We start from the raw sequence: 17,295 nt of genomic DNA on the forward strand, positions 1-17,295 counted from the left end.
AAATCAGTATACACAGTTCACTATAAATGAGTTGTGTCATTTTCGAGATAATTTCGTGTGTTACGATTATGTATGCAAGCGATTACAGCGTTACTCCAAAATACGAACGCTTCTTATATTGAATTGTTTGGTATTTAATTAAAGTATGCATAACTCGCGCAACTCATAAATTATATCTCATTTAGAACACATTATCATTGCTTAAAGGTGATTACATAATAAAAAGTGCACTGTAATTGTGTTTTATAAGAACACCATTTGATGCTGGTTTATACACATAGCTACGATTTATTCTTAGAGTTTAATAATAGATAGAATCACGAAAATCTGAGCAGACTCAATGATTGAATAATTTTGAAAAATATTCAACAAATATTGTAGTCGGTAATTGAAAGTTGTTTATTTTTGTCATTATAAATTTATTTAAATGTACTTAAACTCATATATAGATGACGTGGATGAGAAAATTTAATAATATTTAAATAGCAAAATAGCCAAATGTATGCAGGGTTATCTTAACACCCAATTTTCAATATTTTTAATTTAATAATCAGCCCATTTTACAAAGCATGTTGTCGGTCAACTTTTATCAATTGTACAAGCAGTTATTAACTTGCTATGTCACTTGTGGACACAAGTGGATAGGACAATGGCCGTATCAAAACTTGAGGTAGTTATTTTAAAATAATTTTAAGAAACTTCTTTATTGGAATATCTAATATTTGTATGCGTAAAACGTGTAAACGATCGCTTCAATTTTATATCAAAATTATATTTAGTTTACATATTTAAATTATTCATGTAGTTCATATCGTTTTACTTTGAAGGAAAAGTATTGTTAAACCAAAATGAAATATGTACTTGTTATTTGATATTGGTTGAATCAAGTTGACATTCTGTTAAGTTATTATTATCAGTGAATATACAGACATATATTGATAGTATGTACATAATATCGTTCAAATAATTAATGTGCAAGTATGTAAGCGCTCAAATGTTGTTAGGTTTCGTTTGTTATACATTTGTGTTAGCAGTCCAGTGCCTAACATTATCTTGATAGGAAAGCGCAAAGTCGACAATATATATATTCAGTGCAAGTATAATGATTATATGATTGTTTTGTAATCATTTGTGGGATTTTTGATGCATACAAGTTTGCAAATATACTTATCTAGATTCATAAAATAACCAAATTAAACAAACCAACAAGTTTTATTCGTAAAAGTTGTTCAAATTCAAACCTAAACACATATTCATTAAAGGATATTTTCAATACAAGTAAAATGCATTTAAAAGGTGTATAAAATAGTCCTACTTATCCCGCTATGCAATCTCAGGCGGATTATTTAATTCGACATATTAACAATGTATTCAAGTCTATGGATACATAGCTTACAATTTTCAAGTTTTTGAATATCTCACCTATACTATTTCAATCATCAAAACAAAAAAGGTCAATAGTTTCAACGAATTATAAAGGCAAACTATCTTAAATTTATACATTTTATCGGAACTGTTTTTCTTTTTTAAATTGCCAGCTCATGACAACCCATTTTTAAAAGAACAATAATACATACAATGTTTAGAAATATAAATAGAAGAGGAACACTTAACAAATGAGTTAAATAGTAAACATGTTGATAAGTTACCTTAAGAGTATATTGTAATATCATTAACAGAACTGTTACAAACGTTAAGAAATTCTTTTATTTTTCAAGTGAGCTTGAAGAAATTTTAAATCATTATACAATTGGAACACGATCTTTATCAGTTTAGATTTATTTTCACAAATGAAGTAGGTATTAAATATGCAATAGGCAATCTAACTTGTTCACAAAGATCAACACTTTTTGATAGCATTTGTAACCTATTACTGTATATCTTATATTCTTAGTTTCTTTCTGTTTTCCAAATTTAATAAAAATCTCATTAATTTATAATAATAAGTTTGCGTTGTCTTCTACTTCATACCAATGAAGACACAAAAAATATTCTTCAACTTCCAAGTAAATAAATTTAAAATCGTTGCTACAAGATTATGCAATAACTTTATCTTAAATTGTTTGACTTTAATATCTTCAATGGACTTATGAACAATATAGTAACAAGAGTTTCAGAAAATATGCTCTTGAAACCGTCAATCCCAATGACCATGAATGTAAAAGTAACCCAATGTAAAAGTCAACTTGTTTAAAAGATTTAATTTTACAATCCAATTTTGTTTATTTATGAACTTAGATAAGAGTTTTGAACTATAATTTGCATGGAAGGAGTTATTACATTTTCTAAACCAACGTTACTTTCATGCTTTTCGATACAGTATATGGAGTTTAAGAAGTAAAATATCAGCAGTGAAAATCAAAACAGACTGGTCTCTGACAGATGACTGAATTGCTGAAACTGAGTCGGACTCTTCACAATTTGATACATCTGCAAAATTACAGTCGGATTTCTTCTGCCCTGTCTTTTACAATACAAACATACCCAGTCATTAGGTCACTCAGCAAAGCCGTGCCCTTCTTGTAGGCATTTTGTACATTCGAGCAATTTCGGCCTCATATTCTGTCCACAATGAAAAAACGGCCTGAACACTTACCAACTTGCATGAGTTCGGATAAAGGTGATTTAAATGTTGATTAGTTTACAATAAAGATTCGGTCGCCGGTTTCACAATTAGTGAGTTGGCCACTGATGTGGAGTTTTTCGCGCTAGTGCGTGATGACCGTGAGGTTTTGTAGAGTGAACGTTCGCTCAATTATCCCAGCTTCAACAGATTGGGGGATGGTTTGGACCCGAATCCTTACTGTTTGTTTACCATCGAACTTGTAAGGGTTTGTAGGAAGTATTATCAACCTTTTGCCTCGAAGTGTTACCCCCTCAGCCATCAATTGAAGTTTATCCTTTTCATTGTCTAGGTAAACATGCCATATTCAACCGATGCACTATTGGCGAACCAATCGCCTTTTTTGCTTCTTCTGTCATCGCTTTACAACATTTGCACAAATTTTCGTGTCAATCAGAATGGCGTTATAAAGTGCTTTCCGCCTGTTATTATACATTTCTTTTTAAATTTTACTTAAAGATTAGGCAGCATATCAGTATGTATAACGCTTTCTATAATGGTTCCATTGTGTAGTTTGTTTTTTACCAGTGCTACCTTCAATTAATTTAATAAATCTTTGCATATATTTAGCGTCAAAACAATGCAATTTTTCGGTAAAGACAAAACCATTTGTGGTTACGTCTGTCTTATGAAACACTAAACTTTCTGACGTTCATAAATTGTTACCAGTATATATTCAAGGCAAAAGTCATTGTGTTGGTATAAGAGTATAATTATTATTGCATCATCAAATTTCGTATTATCTCTAACGTTTCAACTTCGCCACCAACTCTCACATATGAATGCGTAAGCATACAATTTTGCATACATTTTTATACATTGTTATCAAATGTAAGAAATATGACTTGAATTGATACTACGCTATAAGCTTGACTTCGGTATATAATTCATACATGCAGGTGTCCACAAACATTTTGGACACACCTCATCAATCCAGTTTATTAGTTTAAGGGAAAGTTGTGGTGATCCCGATTGGATAAGGTATCTCGCAACACGGATTCGTCACCAGTTCGGACGACTTACTGCGAAATTTTCAATTTATATTTAATTTCTTGATAGTTTCTGTCTCTCTATAAGCTTTATATACATCTATATACACTGACTTTTGAAATTGATCACATACATCTTCATGGTGATCTTATGAAAGTTCTCATACAATTTTCAAGAAACATAATGCATTTCATAATATGTTTTTACTCGGAAGTTTCGTATGTGACTCTCGTGTTAATTTTCATAATATGATTGCACTCGACATGCTACTCGTGTAATCCGAATTTACAAACAATAATTTGAAATGAATACAACCTACCGGATTAATACACAAAAACTAATAACTCTTTTATGTTTATAGAACTCACTTCTGCTAAAGAATGACGAAACGCTGCAACTAACTGCAGCTCGCCTGTACCATTCCCAGCGAGAGGTGGCTCATTACCTTGAACTAGGCTACCTAAACTTGGTCGACCATCCATATATTGCAAAAGAGGTAATATCTGAATAACGACAGGAATGACTGTACTAGTACTTTCAATTCAATACCAAGTATGTTAACAGTTCACTTTTCAAAAGTTGAAATAAAACACAATGTCGATAACAAATAACTTTTATAGGAATATTTTTAAGGTTCGCCTAACAGCTCACGATGCTCGGGCTCAGCATATGATGACGTCAGGTTTAATGAAGAAGGTTATGTTGACGTCAAATCATGTTGTCAAAACGTTGCTGGTAATGATTCGTGACGCTGTTGATCTTCGAGTAAGAAAATTAAGGTTACTTCTTCAGTTCGAAAAAAATATTAAAATTCTATTTTATTTTCTTAATTTGAAAATGCTATCAATAAAATTCGATTGAGTATGCTTACTTGATCTATATATCAATTAAAGCTGTTGTATAAAAAATAACAAAATTATATAATACAATGAAAAACTACAGGAACAAACCCGGTTCTCAAAACATATATATCCTGTTCTGAGGAAAAGGCAAGGGTCAAAACGACTCTGAACTAGAGACACAAACGTACAAACACCACGTTCACACGTACAAACACCACGATTACACGTACAAACACCACGTTCACACGTACAAACACCACGTTCACACGTACAAACACCACGTTCACACGTACAAACACCTTCGAGAAGACCACACACTCATCAAAATCAGGACCTTTTTTATTTTTATATTATTTTTTGTATTCCCTAAGCACCACTGTTTGATTTTCTTACTTTTGTGCTAATAGCAGGTTTTCTGTTCACATGACAATATTACAAATTGATAGTTGCTTATGGTATAATGTAATACATTGTGATATATTTGTACCTAAAGGACGCTGACATAGTAAGAGAAACGTTTGGGCAAATTATCACTATTGCCGAGGATATGAAGAATGAATCTGAAAAAACAAAAGAAAGGTACTTTCTCTTAGCATTACAAAAGACTTAAAGTTGTATTCTATAGAAACTATGAAGTTACTACAATTGTTTCCGTATGCTGTTGTATTTTTTTAATGTGTTGTAATGCTGGAAAATGACATGATCCGGTAGATATGATATGTATGTAACTGAGCTTGACCGGTTGGCAACGAAAGAAGTGTGTACAAATTGTACGATCACGTGCCGTCAATGATCGGTCTTATTGTTTTATTCATGCATACTTTTGTCCAATATTCGGACGTAAATACTATAACTTATATTTTTCTTTCATAAAACATGTCTAATTTGATATTTATACATTGCACTAACTTGTATCCTTTGTGACGGACACTTAGCAACAATGACAACAGTTTTAAATAGCGAACAACTAAGCGCTATTTGAATGTCACAGTCAATGTTTAGTATGACCTCATAACCAATATTAAATCCATCTTGGATTAATAGTTTTGATCCTCAGAGACGCTTCTGCATACATGTTAAAGTCGTTAGAAATCTACGTCATGCATGTGGTTGAAGTGTATGCAAATTGAAACTTAAAATATGTGCATTTCCTCAAATTTTCATAAGGTTATTATCCACAAAAAATATAAATGGCAGTTTTAGTTTCTTTTTCACAATGCTATTCTTTAACTACTATTTTGTTTATCATAAGCAACTAAAGAACTTAATATGACATTTCGTTGTACAGTTGGTAACAACTTCAAAATTAATAAGTTCATCAACCATATTCAAAGTGTTGATACTGCCCTAGTTACGTCACTACATTATGTGTTTTTTTATATTATAGTTATTATAAAATACAAGGAAGGGTTCAAGAAAACCTCGGCAATGTAGACAAAAGAAATATAAAAGTAAAGCAAACTAACGAGAAAAAGATGGAAGAAAAGAAATTGCAAGAACAAAAAAGACAGAATGCGGAAGAAATTGCTGAGAAGCTGAAAGAAGAGTTAGCAAATTTGGATACGATGCTGAAAGATCTTCGATCTAAAAAAAAGGACATGGGCGATGACATTCGTATGTATTAAGTAATATTTAAAAACACGTAGACAAATTGATGTTTGTTATTGAAAATAAAAAAAATACATGTGCTTATCAATATCGCAATTAAAGGATTAAGATGGCGCTTGACAGCGGGTGCTGTATTACATTTTTGGTTTACATGGTTTTGCTTTACACCATATTTTTATTGAATAAAGCTGAAATCAGCATGCTGACAACACTTTGGTCAGCTTCACGTCCAACAAATACATTTCATGAATATCATGATATTTAGGGACTTATAGCTTGAATTCTGCAGATTTTGATACACCTGGAGGTAAGTGTGAGATTAGGCGCACGCACAACGATTACCTCCTTCCTTTCCCTCGGAAGTTATATTTCAGTTTTTACCGACCATTCTTAGGTCGTTAATCAAGCGATTATCAATGAAGTAATTTGACGGTTGTGTTTCTTGTTGTCTGGAAGCCTTGTGTCGCTTGTAAGAGTTAGTTAAAACCTAACAAATGTGCCTGTTTAACTTGACGATTAGGCTTGTTCTTGCAGTTTAATTGTTTTTTTGTAGTAACGGACATAGAAGCCTTGGACAACGACGAGATAACATTCGTAGACATTTTTATTGTGCCATTTTGTATCGAAGACGTCTCCGAAGCCGCTAAATCCATGGTGGAAAGTAGTGTCAGTTTTATTAAAGACTTTTTGAAAGACAGAACTAGGCAACGGCAGGTAATTAAGAACCTTTTTTATGGATAGTGAATAATGTTTGTCTATGTTTCTCATGCGTTATGTTTAAATACACATTTTCTTGCTTATTTGAAGATAAGGCTGAAAAGAGAACAATGTGAAGTATTCAATAGTGAAGACAGGATGAAGACTGATCAACGTAAACAGATCCAATTAGAAGAGCAAATACAAAGGGACCAGGCGCTAGAACGACATGCCATTATCGAAAAACTCAATAGAGATCTAACAGGTCGTACATTTTTTATGTAATATTTTAGTTTTAATGTGTTATATTTCGTTTAGGTCAATTAAAGTCCAGAATGTTTTAAATATGTATTAGCTTAATTCAATTACGCATGAATGAAAAAGGTTCTATAATCTTCTATTTTCGTTTTTTACCCATGAAAATTGTGTAAACTAAAATATTACAAGGCTTAGTTGCTAAGAGGCAAAGGTGTCCACCTCTCATAATCGAAAACGTGTTTTCTATGCGTACAACTTGCATCATGCTGCATGTCTTGTTTCCACTCAGAAAATGGACCCGACAGTAGTTCATAGAGACTTCTGGCTGTCTTCAGAATCGAAATTAAATGATCAGTCTTAATAAAGAAATAAGATTATTGTTGCTAGACCGGTCTACCCATAAAATCAATGCAGCCTAGCTTCCTTTTTCAGTTGGCCTTGGTGATGTGCAAAATCTTAAGGAAGCGGCCATCCATTTAGGTGATGTGGACAGAATTTTTTCCAACATTATTAAATTCTGGGAGGATATGGCAGCGGCAACAAAATACCTAAAAGACGACACAAAAGCAGGAGAAGTTTACCTGAAGAAGATTGAAGACGAACGATACCAGACACGTTTTTTGAATTCAGTTAAAAGAGCTGAACAGGTTAAAACTTATTTGTTTTATTGTTGCACAGATGATATAAAAATTGATTGATTACTTTTTCACGTTAATAATCTGGAAATGTTTGTATGAGTTCAGTTAAAAATAATGCAGTCAATGACACAAATGTTATTCCAATGACTAGGTCACATTCAATATTTTACTTTCACTTTAAAGTGTTTGATTTCTCTTCATCTAGAACTGGGGATTTTTGGGGCAACTTTGCGGTTCCTATGTTGTTGAGACAGACAAGGAAATAGAAGTGCTGTACGAGTTTCTGTCCAAACCGCTTGACAGCATGTCTGCAAACGACAGAGAAATACGAAAAGAAGCTATATTAAGTGAGCTGAAGAAAGAGATCGACGCGGTTTACCCGCAGATTGAAGATATCACGGACTAAATAGACATTTCACTAACTGAAATACCTAAAATTGTCTTAAAAATTATTCATAGCAAAATGACACTTTAGTATTAGCTTCTGAAAACAGTTTTGACATATGCATTACCGAAATAAAGTTAAGTAAGTAGAAGTAAAAAAAAATATGTCAGAGCTCATTTCGAATTCGAAGAGATTACGTTTATCAACTGTAAACGATATGATTCATTTATAGTCTCGTTTTACAGAAAATTTATTGTCAATAACATTTTATCCGAAGTACATTTGAATTGAATCATGTTCACATGAGTGCAGACCCCGTTTTAGAGCCATATTCCGATAAAATATTTGTTTTGGATGATGAAAATTTCGACAGTATCTTTTCTAAATATTTAAAGCAACAGTCATGTCAATATATACGTGTTTCGTATGTTGGAAATGTCATCTTGTTGAAAAAGATTGAGTTTTATTGATTACTTAGTAATCTTAAAGAAAACTACTTTGAAAACTTGTATATGATTATTATGCTGCACTAACTAGTCTTGTTCCAATGATTTGATATTTTTTAATTTGTTTGTTCTGAAGTTGTTTCCTTTCAAATGAAAAAGACACTCGCTTTAAATCAACAACAACGGTAAAATAACGTGTAGTAATTATATAGATATAAACCACCATGCACAGTGTACATCTTTACTATCGAATCTATCTCAAGTGAATGGTTTCTGTAGGTATATAAAAAACGGTTAATCAACAAATTATATTTCATACTAAAACGTAATCAAATGAAAAGAGTATGAACCTCTCTTAGTTCCTCATCTTTTTCTTAAAGTTTTGTTAAGTTTCAAGATCTAAAGATTTTTAGCTAGTTTGTGAATTCGGCCCTGGGTGGTAAATTGTTTGATTATTTTTAGTAAATCTACTTTGTGGTTTGTTTCAAATGTGTTTATTTCTTCTGATATTTCAACTAAACAATTATCAGTTACAATGTCTTGATTTTTAAAGTGTTGCTATTTTTGTAAGTAATGTTGTTTCTTTGTATATAAAAAAACATACCCTTCAAGACAGCGATTACCTTCTTGATTTCGTTCGTTCTTCTCATTCAATTGTAAAGAGCTTGTTTAAATTTGATGCATTTCTCTTTGTTAACATCAGGCTATTATTGATGATATACATTTTTGGGGGAGATTAGTTTGTTTCAAATGAATCTGTTTAAATAGGGTTTATGAGTTTTAGGGCGTTATGTCGAAACAATGAATATACTATATATAATCTTCAACTTATGTTTGTGGTAGTATTGGCCTTCATATTTCTTTGGTTCTTTATTGTCTTCTAGTTTTTACAATTGTATTCATGTTTAATATCTGATACCATGTCTATTAATCCATTTCTGACACATAGAAGACAAACAACATTATATGTGTACAAGTTTATATTTGTAAACCATGTCAAAAGGTCAAGGCCAATGTTATTCACTGTATACAAAGAATCAAGCAAAAAGTTTTAAAAAAACATGTGGTAATGGACCTTAGTGTATGGTAAAACGATGTAAAGAAATACCCTGTTAGTGAATTAAGATGTCAGTCGGGTCAATGAATAAACTGGATGTACCTAATAATCCTTGATAAACATACAAATTTTTGTATATATAGTATGTATGCAATGTGCTGTTTCTGGAGATTTGTGCTGTTCTTCCATGTTTCTTGTTTGAGAGTTTTTGTTTTTGTGTTCTATGTCTTTGGTGTTTACCCAGTGTCATTAAACGGGTTTATGTTTAAACATTTTGATACTGAGCTTGTTTCTGAAGTTTTTCACATAACTATTAAGATTGTGAATGTAGCTACCTCATATTAAGATATTCTTTTGAAAGAAGTCAAGGCCAAGTTTACTGTAATCGATTTTTTATTCACTCTTTACAAACATTTTAACACTCACCATGAACACATGTGTTAAAGGGATCGGTTATGGTTTGTAAATTGCACTGATTTAATACGGTATTAAGTTTGGCATATCATAAGGAGTTGTAAAACTAAGATACTGACAGCTGGATACCTTCAGCAAATGTCTTTTTTTCAAACGGCGATTCGTTGCTGCGTAATTGCTTGATGACAATATCATGTGATATTATCAATTTATAAGGTCGAAATAACAATGTTTGTTGTATAAATCCTTGTGGCTAAGTTATTGAGGCACCTGTTTTTCTACCCCACTTAAAGATAAATAGTTGTTAATACGTAAGTGTATTGTTTATAATAAGTGTTTTTAGATGAAATACCGGGAAAAATATTTGGTCGCAAAACACTAGCATGTCCCATGAACATATCGTTTAAATACATATAAATATTTGAGTTTTAGTATCCGATTTCAAAATAAAAACTCTTAGTAAACACAAAAGTAGCAGTTTATTTAGTCCACCTATACTTATGTATTAAGTTATATGTGTTTTAGAAAAAAAGGAAATAACAATTGATCGTAAAAGGCTTTTTTCATTGATACATTTATGCAGTAAATCAGGAGATGTCATTTATTTTCATAAAAATCGTTTGGTTATAGATAAAAGCCACTTCGAGCTCTTTTTTTTCCAAAAAGTTTAAAAACGATGAAAAGTTGATATAATTTTGCGTTTTTCATGATAAACATAAAATAATCTTGATTGGCATTATTACTACTATTATTATTATTGTTTAAATGTGTGATTGTTCAAATAGACAAAAACGTGTGCTTTGAAATTCAATCAATCGAATAATGATTAGTACCAATAATTGTTTTAATTTTGATATTAAATTTTGTGCAATTCTACATTTCCAGAAAATATATAATACTGTGTTTAGATGAGTTCCTCGCCAAAATCACATCAACTTGATTTTGACAGTTTACACTATTATAATGATTATTTAAACGTAATGTGTTCATATATTAATATCGCAAACATTTGATTGTAGTATTAACGGTACATTTATACTTGATATGTAGGTTATTTTCCATGAAAAAGTATTGATAATAGCAAGATGTAAGAATCTTAATTAAATACGGGTTTCCAATTTTCATTCATTTGACTGTTAGCTTTGTTATTATGTTGGATTAAATAGAGCTCTGGGTTTGTTTTTTCTTTGCTTGATTGTATTTTAACGTATCCTAAAATTCATTTATTGGCACATATTATTGTATTTTCTTCTTTTATTGAATGAAGACACAGTCTACAAAAAGGGTATATAAAGTAGCCGTTTTATTTTTTATTGTATCAATATTTATTGTCCTCCTATCTGTAAAAGTCCTTTGAACCATAATGAAATATATGTCGTATGAATTGTAACCAATCGCTTAATAAAAAATGAACATTTTTTGTTGTATGTTTTGTTTTTATCTGTCGTCATCACTGTAAAGCCAGTAACCAACAATATCGAATCAAAACCTATTTCCGCAAAAATGTCTGTCTCTTAAAATTCTACGTAGATTACAATAGTTGTTAATAAGATATACAATGTATTGTAAGAGCGGTCTTATATCATATTTACCCTTAATTATTTAATTGAATTTAAATGTTTACATATGTCATGAACTTTGCGACCTCCATCTTGGTAATATTGTAAAAGTGAATCCATTTTTTTATCGGATTTGTTATTCCATAACAAAGTTAGATATCTTTTTGGTTATATCGTTCAGAATGCGCCTTTACGGGTTTGGTAATCGAGTAAATGATTTATACGGGCTCTAAACCGAGCGAAGCTCGGCAGAGCCCTATTACGGTCACACATAGCACTACTTTCGTTCAAAAGTTGCACATACTATCAGCCTGAAAAAAAGACGTAAAGGTGATGGGACCAGTATTTTTCTGTTCATAAACTATATTGAGCGCGTGCATGCGGGACACAAAAATCATCAGAGCGTGACGACACACGTGACGGAAGAAAACAGGCTCATGGAATTTTATGAGATGCGAAATAGCGCCCCACTGGTTATTAAAATAATTCAAAATATTCGTATAAACAATTACTATGACTACTTTTGGTAAACTCATAAAGACAAATAAAACATATTATTATAGATTGTCTAAGATATATACTTTGTATTCACTTGTTTATTAAAGATATTCATACGCATTGTTTACCATTTTATACGAAGGTCACACTTGACAGTTAGTAGTTGTCATTTTAGGCTTTACAAAATCGATACTATTTAGATTATTGACAGTTGTTGATCTGATAGAAATTGCGAAGAATTAATTCCTGTTGGATTACCGATTTAATTACGACCATGGATTTTACCGGTACACATAGCAGAGCTTGTCACGTTAGCCAGGTACAGTATGATTATTTTGTATAAAACACTTTTCAGTACATTATACAATGAAGATATCAATTTCATTAACTTATGGCATGCGGTTGACCAGTTCAGAAATCGCTATGGCTGAGCGAGAAATTGTCACTGAAAAGATGTATGGAGTGAAACCATGGCGGAGCGCAAAAAAGAACAATGGACGGTTGCGGTCCGACACCATGTGAATGATAAAGTTTGTATGTAATATTAAAATATTTAATATGTTAGAATATACGACCAAAAGTGGATTATTTGTTTATAATATGTATCAGAGTGTACACAAACACATTTTTTTATAATTCTCAGACCATGAGATCACCCAAGGGACCGAATCGCCCCAATCAGATAGCTCGACTGGCCACAACTGCAGTCCAAATACCAGGTAACTGAAATGCAACACCACTTTTTTGTGACAGATGTTATTAAATTAAGAAGTTGGAAGGGGGGGGGGTGCGGGTTTCCTCCTGCCAAAAAAACCCATGGCGGAGTGCAAGATTATAACTGAAATAATAAATGGACGGTTGCGGTCCAACACCATGGCATTGTGAGCTATTGTGACTGTAAATATGAATGGTTTTGCTTTGATCCACAGATTGTGTATAAGATTGTAAATAAATAGTGCCAAGTGACTATTCGTGCCAAGCAACACTATGGCAGATGGGAGATTGTGACTGAATATGTTGAGAGGAAGGCTGACACCATAAGCGTGCAAGATTGTGATTGAAAGACAAATCGGCAAATGCAGGTTGATGGTTTTGCTGTGGGCCACAGATCGTGTGAAATATTGTAACTAAATAGTCAGTCCAGGATGTGGAGAAGACGAACCATCCTGCCAAACAACCCCCATGACTGAGTGAGAGTTGCCGTACCCTTTCCATGGAACAACATGGCTTTGTGAGAGAATCATCAATGTTACTAAAATACACTTACTTTACAGGGGCACCTGTATGTTATTAAGCTGTGCAATTCTTTATTCATACGTTCTGTTCTATATATATTTTAAAACTTTAAAATGGAGGTGCAATTCTTACATAAATACAACTGCACCTCTATATTTAAGATGGAGGTGCACATCTTTAATATACAACTGCACCTCTATATTTAGACCGTCATGCCTTTTCTTAGACCTGCACCTTAAAATATTAGATGCAACTCCATCAATTTACATCGCTGATTAGTAATTTTTCACCCAAATGGTAAGTCAAACTGTACTGGCTTGCTCATAGTCAAGTTTTTATAAAATTGCCATTGTGTCAAAATTTCTGCTTATTAATTAGTAAAAAAGTCTAAATGAGACGCCTTAAGAAGTTTGTGTTGTTGACAGTAAATGCTGTAAAAACCCTTTGCGATTCACTCAAATCTGCATGCAATAATGCACCAGTTAATTGTAACCACGCCCCCCCAAGGTCCGGGGAATAGTGGGGACTGTGACATTTGGTCCAGCCAACCCCGGCTAAAATCCCTGCCCTGTGGTGACGAACAGATGGTAAAATCCCCACCAAATGCCCCTGCACTCCAGGGACCCTAGGTAAGGCCCATTCCCCGCTATATTTAAAGCGAAGACAAAACCACCGCATTCACCCGGCACTGCGGGCCACCTGAAAGGTAAACACACGGCCCATTTCCCGTCTATCCCCTGTATACCACCAGACCGGGGGGGGGGGGGGGGTTACAATTGACTGGTGCATAAGACCCCAGTTTCTCAATAAATCTTAAGCGTATCGGACTTAAAAAGCTTGAACCTGTTATAAAATATTTCCATAAATTGGGGCAAAGACATATGACATACAAAATAAAAAGTCATGTACATACAGTGTACTAATGCTCAATAGCAATATATGTTTGGTCATAAAGAAGTTGTGTTACTATATTTTAGAACAATTAGATTTCAGTGTAAATCACTTGTGAATGGGATATGTAAGATTAGCACAAATTACAGATTTTTTTTGTATTTCAGAATGCATCCATGCCACCTGGTTTTTGATATTACTGCTGTGGACAGATTTTCAGCAATGCATGTATTGCCATTTTATGTATTACTGGAGGTAATAAGTTTGGAAATAAACCATCATTTTGTCAAGGTTTCCCTGAAATAAATTGCCAGTATGTTTCTTACTCTTTGATATTATCATTCGCTTGTTATGACATCATGATCAGTGTTTATTTCAATAGCTCATTGATGAACTGTTTCTTTCCGAATTGAATTTCTTTCATGCCGTTTTTGTTACGGCTTTGAGATAATATCATTTTCTTATAAAACTGCTGACCTTCATTGGTCTTTGGACTGTATTGTGCATCTATTCGCCCATTTTGTTTGCTCTTTTAAGCAAAGATTGCATTAATTGCAAACAAGTATCACAACTTACTACACATGATGCAGAATTTTGTTTCATTTAGTGTGCATATGATTTTTAGCTTATGAACATGAAAAACATCTACTTAAACAATTACAGCAGCACAATGAGATCCCTATCTAAAGAAAAATTTCTACTTTTCATTCATTCATACTGTCAATCATTCATGAATATATTCATTTACTTAAAGTTAATACATTGAAAAAATTTACATCTCTGATGGCAAAAGCAATAAAGAGTGAGCAGGGGGGTTGAGATAAGAACCTTTTCCCTTTATGCATTAAAGAAAAAAAACCTAAATACTCTTAAAATACCTTAAAGGGTACACCAGATTGGCACCAAAAAGAAAAAAAATCTGTAGCGAATCTCGGGACAATTGTTTAATAAACTTTGATCAAAACGTTCAATCTGTGAGGGTGCAGCTTTAATAAATTAAAAACACTAATTCATTGTGTATTTAATATATGGTTGCTAAAGCCACAGAGGTATTGAAGGACAAGAACCAATGCTGATCAAAACATGGTCTAGTGATGGAATTCCATACCCGTTCTTGGCAAGGATTTTTTAGAAAGGAATACTGTCTGCAAGTAAGAAAGATTTCTAAGAATGCTTTCAAAATGCATCTGGGTACTCAATTAGTAAAGATTAACCTTTGAGTTGTTAAAAAAGTTATTGCAAATCGTCCAAATGACTATATATTTAATATTTTTGTCATAATATTTTTGGAATTAATAAACTTTTCTGCACATTTATCGCATTAATGCACCAGTCAATTGTAACCTTGGAGCCTCCAGGTCCAGGGGTAAACCGGGGATAGCGGGGGCAAAGGGCTGTGTTTTTACCATTCAGGTGTCTCTGCAGTGCCGGGTGAATGCGGTGGTTTTGTCTTGGCGCAAAATATAGCAGTGCGGGGGCATTTGGCAAGTATTTTAACATCCTTTCTTCCCTGCAGGGCGGGGATTTTACCCTGGGTTGGCTGGACTGAAAGTCAAAGTCCCCGCTATTGTCAGGGCTTGGGGTGGGTGTTTACAATTGACTGGAGCATAATTCCTACATAAAAGGTTATGTATGTCTCAAATGAGTGTTTACAGGCATTTTTCATACTTTTACAGTAGAAGAAGATAGTCTTATTCTGTGTCAAACATTGATTTTGTCTCTTGCTTGCAGAATATGATGTGCCAATAAGCTCCAGTTTGCTGCGGCTTTTCGCCCATGGCAGTGGTCCTGCAATCTAGATCCAGTAGTTGCAGCTCTGAATCTAATATTTCAGAATGAAGATGTAAGTTTACTTTGTAGTACTTGTTTGTGTGTTAATGATTCCAAAGTGTGAGATTTATACTAATCAGGTGTAAATAAGCAACTTATAGACACTGGTTAGAGCTGTAATCTTTATTTTAAGGCAAATCTAGCCTTCAAACCAGATACTTACAGCATTTTATTTTAAACTTAGCATAATTATGCTATCACTGCATTTTCTACATCATGTAGCCATCTCATACATGAAAACACTAGCAGTTGTCATGAATCTTTCAGTTTTGGTGTTTTTTTTACCATTTCCTTTGCTGCGCCATTTTTCCCTGGAAGTATTTCAGTTTGGCTCTATGTCATTTTTTATATAAACGCTAAGCTGATAAAGTGGATTATTTTTATTTTGCTTTGCAAAAATCTTTATAGAGTAGGCAGGCCATTTTATGGTCTTATATATATTTATAAACTTTACTTGGTCAGATTATTCCAATGCATGAGGAAATAATGGCTCTTTAAAAGTTTGCGGCTTACCGATTGATGGAAGTGGCTATTTCTGCTTTTTATGAAAACACCACAGGTGCTTATACTCATTCTAAAAGTGTTTAAAGTATCATTGCCAAACTTTCAGTATGTGTTGCATACGGCCTGAAATTGAACTATAGGGGTTTTGAAGTCTGTTTTTGCAGAAATATTATATGAAAATCCTGTTTTGAAGAGATACATTGTAAGCTTGGTTAGTGTCTATATGAAACATATAGTGAGAATACCTGTGATCTTAGGCCATATTTACATATTTTTAACAACAGTGACTTCATTAGTCAGTGTGATAGTCTCTTCATCTGCGTCAATGTAATCAAATTGACCCTTGTTCATTATATTCTGAGTTAGATGTTAATCTGTTTCAGATCGGAATTCATCACTATAGTACCGTATTCACCAGTAAGGTTTTATCCAGGATACCAGAGTGGTAAAAAATGGTTTAATTTAACATATAGACAATTCCTATCTAAAGTATGAAAACTCTTAAAGACGTAAATATTATCCAAATTATTGAAAACCGAAAATAGTGAGTTTAGCTCAATCCTGTTATAAGGGACTCATTTACAACTGTATCTTCCTGAAAGTTGGTCAGAATATTTATATTGATTAGCTCTAGGCCAAGTTTGATCTTGGTCATGTGCGGTCAAAACTTAGGTCATTAGTTCAAATCATAGGAAATGCTTGTAAGCACTATAGAGGTCACATTATTATACTTAGTCAGAATGTTTATATTGATTAGCTCTAGGCCAAGTTTGAATCTGGGTCATGTGCAGTCAAAAGCTAGGTCACCAGGTCAAGTAAT

General features: G+C 33.0%; 1 protein-coding gene across 1 annotated transcript in view; it reads left to right on the forward strand.

Annotated features, from left to right (window-relative positions):
* The window catches only part of LOC128208656 (uncharacterized), an 18,852-nt gene extending 10,791 nt beyond the window's left edge, over positions 1-8,061 (forward strand). Inside the window, exons 3-10 of the mRNA XM_052912205.1 lie at positions 3,975-4,109; positions 4,247-4,378; positions 4,949-5,034; positions 5,843-6,069; positions 6,617-6,777; positions 6,871-7,024; positions 7,450-7,664; positions 7,861-8,061. Of these exons, the coding sequence (XP_052768165.1) occupies positions 3,975-4,109; positions 4,247-4,378; positions 4,949-5,034; positions 5,843-6,069; positions 6,617-6,777; positions 6,871-7,024; positions 7,450-7,664; positions 7,861-8,061 (1,311 nt within the window). The remainder of the gene's footprint in view (positions 1-3,974; positions 4,110-4,246; positions 4,379-4,948; positions 5,035-5,842; positions 6,070-6,616; positions 6,778-6,870; positions 7,025-7,449; positions 7,665-7,860) is intronic.
* Positions 8,062-17,295: the final 9,234 nt, after the last annotated feature.

This window comes from Mya arenaria, chromosome 11 (assembly GCF_026914265.1).
Source record: "Mya arenaria isolate MELC-2E11 chromosome 11, ASM2691426v1".
In the NCBI taxonomy this organism is placed as follows: Eukaryota; Metazoa; Mollusca; class Bivalvia; order Myida; family Myidae; genus Mya; species Mya arenaria.